This window comes from Oncorhynchus keta, chromosome 37, assembly GCF_023373465.1.
Source record: "Oncorhynchus keta strain PuntledgeMale-10-30-2019 chromosome 37, Oket_V2, whole genome shotgun sequence".
Classification (NCBI taxonomy): domain Eukaryota; kingdom Metazoa; phylum Chordata; class Actinopteri; order Salmoniformes; family Salmonidae; genus Oncorhynchus; species Oncorhynchus keta.
Window position 1 is genome coordinate 5,250,088 of NC_068457.1, and position 7,350 is coordinate 5,257,437.

At 39.0% G+C, this 7,350-nt stretch overlaps 1 protein-coding gene across 1 annotated transcript in view; it reads left to right on the forward strand.

The window, feature by feature from the left end:
• LOC118370106 (dual specificity protein phosphatase 19-like) overlaps nucleotides 1-5,869 on the forward strand; it is a 10,751-nt gene extending 4,882 nt beyond the window's left edge. The window contains exons 2-4 of the mRNA XM_035754906.2: nucleotides 3,708-3,754; nucleotides 3,841-3,993; nucleotides 4,232-5,869. Of these exons, the coding sequence (XP_035610799.1) occupies nucleotides 3,708-3,754; nucleotides 3,841-3,993; nucleotides 4,232-4,414 (383 nt within the window). The 3' untranslated portion in view covers nucleotides 4,415-5,869. The remainder of the gene's footprint in view (nucleotides 1-3,707; nucleotides 3,755-3,840; nucleotides 3,994-4,231) is intronic.
• Nucleotides 5,870-7,350: the final 1,481 nt, after the last annotated feature.

A 7,350-nucleotide genomic window follows, 5' to 3' on the forward strand; every position in this document is an offset into this window, starting at 1 on the left:
TGCTGCCAGTCAAAATATGGATTTTGTGGAGTTCAAGTTATAAACTGTACGGCACAAGTCTCAAAGAAATCTAAGAAACTGGACATTATTGTGAATGCGGTCAGAAAAGTTTTTGGGACTCGAGGATTTTACATTTGAAGAGTTGCAAGGGATACTGGCGCCGGAAGACCCGCCCTCCCAGGTTTCCCTTGAGCCTGTGTAGGGATCTGATATGCACTACCATTCAAAAGTTTGGGGCCCCTTAGAAATGTCCTTGTTTGTGAAAGAAAAGCACATCGTTTGTCCATGTGTTCAACCTTAATATATGTCGTCACCCCTGAGATGACTCCTTTGAAGGGTGCTCTACTCCAAAGTTCAAAACACAAAACTTCCGTTGTCCGGATTCTTTTGAGGCTCATGGTCACTCTGACAGACTCCACTTTTCCCAGCGCATACTTCACCAGTTAACATCTCAAATGGGTTTCCCACATATGCATCCTTACTCAAACGCATCCCAACAAGAAGCGATTCAATATCATTCATGCACAATTTCCTTTTTGTTCCAGTTTTCACTACTGCTTTTGTTCATTCAGAACATTCATTTTCACCAACTATCTTGACGCACTGCTTGCCTCGAACTCAGCATTCACTTCCACCATCTTTTCCTACCGACCCTCTGAACCCTATGTCAAACACACGGACAAAGCACATGCCTGTAATCGTAGTGCAGCAGGAGAGACTGGTGTCATCACAGGAGCACCAGTATTCACAAACTGGGGTACGCAATGCAGTAGGGGGAACACCAAATAAAATGTGATTCCCTTTTTTTTTACATTTTATTTTTCTTCACATTTTCGAACAGTACATTTTATACGTATTTTCCACCATAATTTGCACATAAATTCATTAAAAATCCTACAATGTGATTTTCTGGATTTTGTTTCTCATTTTGTCTCTCATAGTTGAAGTGTACCTATGATGAAAATTACAGGCCTCTCATCTTTTTAAGTGGGAGAACTTGCACAATTGGTGGCTGCCTAAATACCTTTTTGCCCCACTGTATATTCAATATGCGGGACAAAACTGAGGCTATGATTAAGAAGTTGGAGCTCTTTTCTGTCTGTATTAACAAGGACAACACACAGGTCTTTCCATCATTGTTGATTATTTTGTGTGCAAATGAACTCAAGCTTACGGACAGTGTTAAATGTGATATAGCGAAGCACCTGAGTGAGCAGGGTGTGCAATTACGCAGGTACTTTCCCAAAACGGACGACACAAACAACTGGATTCATTATCCCTTTCATGCCCTGCCTCCAGTCCACTTACCGATATCTGAACGGGAGAGCCTCATCGAAATTGCAGCAAGCGGTTCTGTGAAAATTGAATTTATTCAGAAGCCACTGCCAGATTTCTGGATAGGGCTGCGCTCAGAGTTTCTTGCCGTGGCAAATCGCGCTGTTAAGACAATGATGCCCTTTGCAACCCACATATGTGAGAGTGGATTCTCGGCCCTCACTAGCATGAAAATTAAATACAGGCACAGACTGTGTGTGAAATTATTTAAGACTGAGACTCTCTCCAATACAACCAAACATTGTAGAGTTATGTGCATCCTTTCAAGCACACACTTCTCATTAACCTGTGATGAATTATTCACAATTTGACGAACAAATAAGGTTGTCTGTAAGATAAATAAAGAGCTAAATTGATTATTATTATTATTATTTGTGCCCTGGTCCTATAAGACCTCTTGTCACTTACCACGAGCCGGGTTGTGACAAACTCTCACTCTTTCTTATGTTTAATAAATTTACCGTATAGTGTGTGTGTTGTCGGGTGATAAGCTTACAATGATGGCAAAAAACAACATTTGAGAGTGCACTCACCCTGGTGCTAGAGGGGGTATGCAACTGGAGGTTGAATGTTTGAAGGGGTACAGGACTATCAAAAGTTTGGGAACCACTGCAGTAGCACTTTCAGAGATTGATTTACAGTGTCTTGCGAAAGTATTCGGCCCCCTTGAACTTTGCGACCTTTTGCCACATTTCAGGCTTCAAACATAAAGATATAAAACTGTATTTTTTGGTGAAGAATCAATCCATCCAACCTCACTGAGCTCGAGCTGTTTTGCAAGGAGGAATGGGAAAAAAATTTCAGTCTCTCGATGTGCAAAACTGATAGAGACATACCCCAAGCGACTTACAGCTGTAATCGCAGCAAAAGGTGGCGCTACAAAGTATTAACTTAAGGGGGCTGAATAATTTTGCACGCCCAATTTCAGTTTTTGATTTGTTAAAAAAGTTTGAAATATCCAATAAATGTCGTTCCACTTCATGATTGTGTCCCACTTGTTGTTGATTCTTCACAAAAAAATACAGTTTTATATCTTTATGTTTGAAGCCTGAAATGTGGCAAAAGGTTGCAAAGTTCAAGGGGGCCGAATACTTTCGCAAGGCACTGTATATAACTCATATAAAATAATATATTTTAAACAAACACTTTCTGTTTGTCATAGATGGACAAGATTAATATGAGAGGAAATAAAAAGTTCTGGAAGCCAAGTCAGAGCTCTAGACATTCACAGCGATGGGAGCATACATTTTTATCAAGAGAGCCCTTCAGAAAATATGCACAAAAACCTGGGTCAATGAAAAACTGCCTAGTGTTTGTGTTTATTCTACACCCTCGTGTATATTAGTGGTTCTCAACCAGGGGTCCTAGGAAAAGCAAAGAGACCTAGCAAATAGAAAGTAACTGCATTTAAGTCCAAAATATTTCACATTATGGAAGATAAGTGTTTTTAAATACTTTCAAATATTACAATGTTTTCAATTTCAGATTGAGTGTCGACAATAAATTAATATTGAGCATGTTTGACTGTTTACTCTTAAAAATGGGATCTCTGATGTAGGGGGTCCACAGAATGTCCGGAAGTGTTTTAAGGGGGACTTGGAACAACTTATAGAACTGCTGTGAATGTGACTGGGTTCAAACCCAGGTCTCCTGTGTGCCTCAAGACTGTAGGTTTGAGTTTGAGTGTATTTTATTTTTACAGGGGCAGTGCACATTAATCAACGTTTCAGTAAAAGTGTCGGTTTTAGCCAGCCGGCTAATTTTCAACCGCAGTCCCTGGGCAGGTTATTAAAAACAATTACAATATAGGCAATCATTGAGCAGTAGCAACATAGGACAAGCAAGACATAGCATACAGACAGAGCAAGATAGAACAAAAATCAGCATGACAAAATTCATAAAAGCAACAAAGTGTTTCCACACCTCACACGCTACAGACAACAGACAACATGGAAAGCGGCAATACACAGCTAGGAATTATGATCACACATCTGATTGACCTTTAGCCATGTATTCATACATTTTGTGAAAGTGTGATAGTTGGTGCAGTTATGCGTGTCTGATGGCAGTGTATTCCGGACATGGGAAGCTCTCACAGAGAAAGCGGATTTACTAAAGTTGCTTATCCTTAAGGGAACTAACTATACAGTCAATACAGGTTGTATTTGCCCACTGAGCTAAAGCTTAGGCATAAGCTCAGGTCGATGACACAATTCATCAAGTCTCAGTCAAGGTTACTCATCACACAAGCGTGATTCACTGAACCATTAACTTCAGTCTAAATTGTTATTTTATGTACTGTCTAGTTGACAGATAGTAGCCTGCCTTGTTACAACATTGTGTAGGCATTCATTTATTTATTTTTGTTGCAGCATCCCAAGACGTAGCCCAAGATATAGAAACTTTGAAGAAATTTAAGGTAAAAACGTGCCTATTGTGGTGTACATTTCAATTAATCAATTAAAAATATATACATTTCCCTAACGCAACACTTCTTCCTTCCAGGTTTCACATATATTGAATGTTGCCTATGGTGTTAAAAATAACTTCCCAGATCTATTCAGTTATAAAACAGTGACCATTCTGGATATTCCGGAAACAGACATCACCTCATATCTCCAAGAATGTTCACAGTTCATAGATCAAGCCAAAACTGAGGTAATATAAGAATGGTTATTATGTGCATGTATAAATTAATGAATCTTTGTGTTAACTGACCGTTTAAGACAATAATTGGGATTTGCCGTAACAATAAAAACAAGGAAATAAGGAGTGGGTACGGTATTTGCTATGAATAGTAACCTATACACTGTATTACATTTTGTATAACTGTGTAACACCTTATTGCCACCTTTCTCAAGTCGTTAATTTAGATTTCTTTCCCCATTTTCTCCAGAGTGGGGTGGTCCTGGTTCATTGCAATGCTGGAGTCTCCCGTGCTGCCTCAGTATTAATTGGGTACCTCATGTACAGAGAAGGTTTGGGGTTTGATGAAGCATTTGCCGTTGTGAAGGAAGCAAGACCCTCTATCCGTCCCAATCCAGGATTTCATGAACAACTGAAGAATTACAAGCCATAGACAACTAACACAATGTAAATGCAAAACAAGAAATATAAATGCAGTGTCTTATGTAGGCCGAACATCCTGAACATGCAAGACACTAATAATAAAATCCAAATCATTACACACCATAGGCAAATATGTTTTATGAAGTTAATGGAACAGAGGGGTATACTACAAAGCAGGATCAAGTTAGCCAGCTAACTTACCTAAATATTATTTCTTAACTTTACATTTTTTTTAGAAAGATAAGCTTGAAATAGGAATGATCTAGTTGACTCAACAACCCCAAAAAATTTAAGTTTAGCATTGTTTATCAAAGATAGCTGGCTAACTCATTGATCCTGCTTTGTAGTATACCCCGATGATGGACAACATTTAAACATGTATCCAGTGTATTGATAAGCATTCTCCTTCGATATAGTGTAAAACTTCCTGTTGGTTTAGTTTTTGCCCTGATATTTTGAATTATATTCAACCAGCAGAAAATTAATGGCGGAGGTACGCTAAACCAATGTGAACTTTAATGCCTTTTCCTAACCCTTACCTTAACCTCACTCTCATTCCTAAACGTAACTTTAATTAATTTCGAACCACTAAGTCTAATCTTTTCTTCTACTAAACTTGATTGATCTCCGGAGGGGAAATTGGATTCATCACTAGCATAAGATTTTATACAGGGACAATAGACACATTGTCAGACTGACTGTCCGCTATGTCTGACATCAAAATTAATGGGAAGTTTTGGCATTGATGATGACAATTTATGTTTACTGGCCTGATTCAAACACAAAATGTTAAAAAATGTATTCTCTCCTAATATAGAATATTGGTTGCATTCTATATGCTGTCAACCGTCAGTATACAGGAGTATTATTTTATTTTTTCAACGAGGCCATGAATTGTATTGTATTTCTTTATTTAACTGGGCAAGTCAGTTGAGAACAAATTCTTATTTACAATGGACGACCTACCCCGGCCAAACCAGGACGACGCTGGGCAAATTGTGCACTGCCCTATGGGACTCCTAATCACGGCCCGTTGTGATACTGAGATGGGAGTTCCATATGGTGGGAGTCCCCCTATGAAGAAAGCAACCTTTCATAGTTAACTGTATCTGAGTGCTGCCTTGCATCGAAATTGTCAATACAGCTACAGCCTACGTTTTCCCTGAGTTCAGGTTTTTTTTTTCTTTATTAACCTTTATTTTAACAAGACATATTGAGACCTAGGTCACTTTTTCAAACATGCCCTGTATAATACGCAACTATTTTAAAAATGTCACTGCGTAACAGTTAATGAGGAAATCACTCAATTGAAATGCATTAGGCCCTAATCTGTATTTCTAATGACTGGGAATACAGAGATGCATGTTGGTCAAAGATACCTTAAAAAAAAATGGGCCTCAGGATCTTGTCACTGTATTTTTTTGTGCATTCAAATTGCCATCGATAAAATGCAATTGTGTTCGTTGTCCATAGTTTATGCCTGACCATACCATAACCCCACCGTCACCATGGGCACATGACGCCATACACATGGTCTGCGGTTGTGAGGTCAGTTAGATGTACAGTACTGCCAAATTCTCTAAAAATGACATTGGAGGCAGCTTATGATAATGAAATTAACATTAAATCCTCCGGCAACAGCTCTGGTGGACATTCCTGCAGTCAGCATGCCAATTGCACACTCCCTCCAAAGCATCTGTGGCATTGCGTTGTGGGACAAAACTGAACATTTTAGAGTGGCCTTTTATTGTCTCCAGCACATGGTGCCCGTGTAACGATCGTGCTGTTTAATCAGCCACTTGGTATGCCACACCTGTCAGGTGGATGGATTATCTTGGCAGGGGAGAAATGCTCACTAACAGGGATGTAAACACATTGATGCACAAAATGTGTGCTTATGGAAAATTTCAGCGATCTTTTGTTTTCAGCTCATGAAACATGGCACCAACACTTTACATGTTGCGTTTGTGTTCAGTGAAGTTCATTAAATAGTTATGTAGATCTTACAGTTAATCTTACAGTTGGTCTTGTGTCTGTAGCCGTTAAAGAGCTGTACCATTTTGAAAACCAACCACTTTAGGCTGCCATTGACGCCCATGTTTTACGTCATTTCAAATAGTTATAATGCACAGTATAGTTTCTTGGCAGGACTTGTGCTATTATCAGACCTTCTGTGAAACGAACTCACCTTCCGTGAAAAGAAGAATATGTTGTAAGTGAAATATTAGCTTTTGTCTGAAGCTGAAAAAGGCAGGAAATTAAAATGCAGATTTCACCTATGCACTAACAATGCTTTCATCATAAGCAGCTTGACTACTGCTAGAGTACTGTGGCTTCATTGAGCTACTGAATTTCAACATTGGATGGGTTGATTAGGATTCAAACCTCTCAAACAGCCTACTCAATATTAGGAAGTTGTTCTGGATGTTTTGTACATATTTTCACCTAACAGACTCAAACAGAAACATGCAATACGTTACAGCTCGCTTCACAGCTGTTTCCCGTCCAAATACAGGGAAACTCACTGTGGTCTCTATCCACTGTGTTGGACCCTCGATATCTCTTAGCGTGGGAGTTGGCACGTCATGAGTGCATGAGGAATAATTCACCCATCCCATTATAGCGATTCCTGGGGGGGGAGAAATTATTACATGGTGCCTGTGATATTTAATTCATGAAATTATGCTACCTTTGATTTAGTATTTAAATAATAGTCTAGGATGTTTTTTCCCCCTGAAATGGGACTAGGCATTTTCTTTAAAGATGCAATCTGTAACTATGGGCAACCCTTAGATCTGTCACTCTTTGAAAGCAAGTCTAAGAAGTGGTAGATCTGTTCTGTGTGTGCTATTTCTATGCTCCCCGTTCTTAAGTTTTGCTTCTTTAACTTTCGGTTTTGTACACCAGCTGAAAATACAATATTTTTGGTGATAGAAAATATATTTC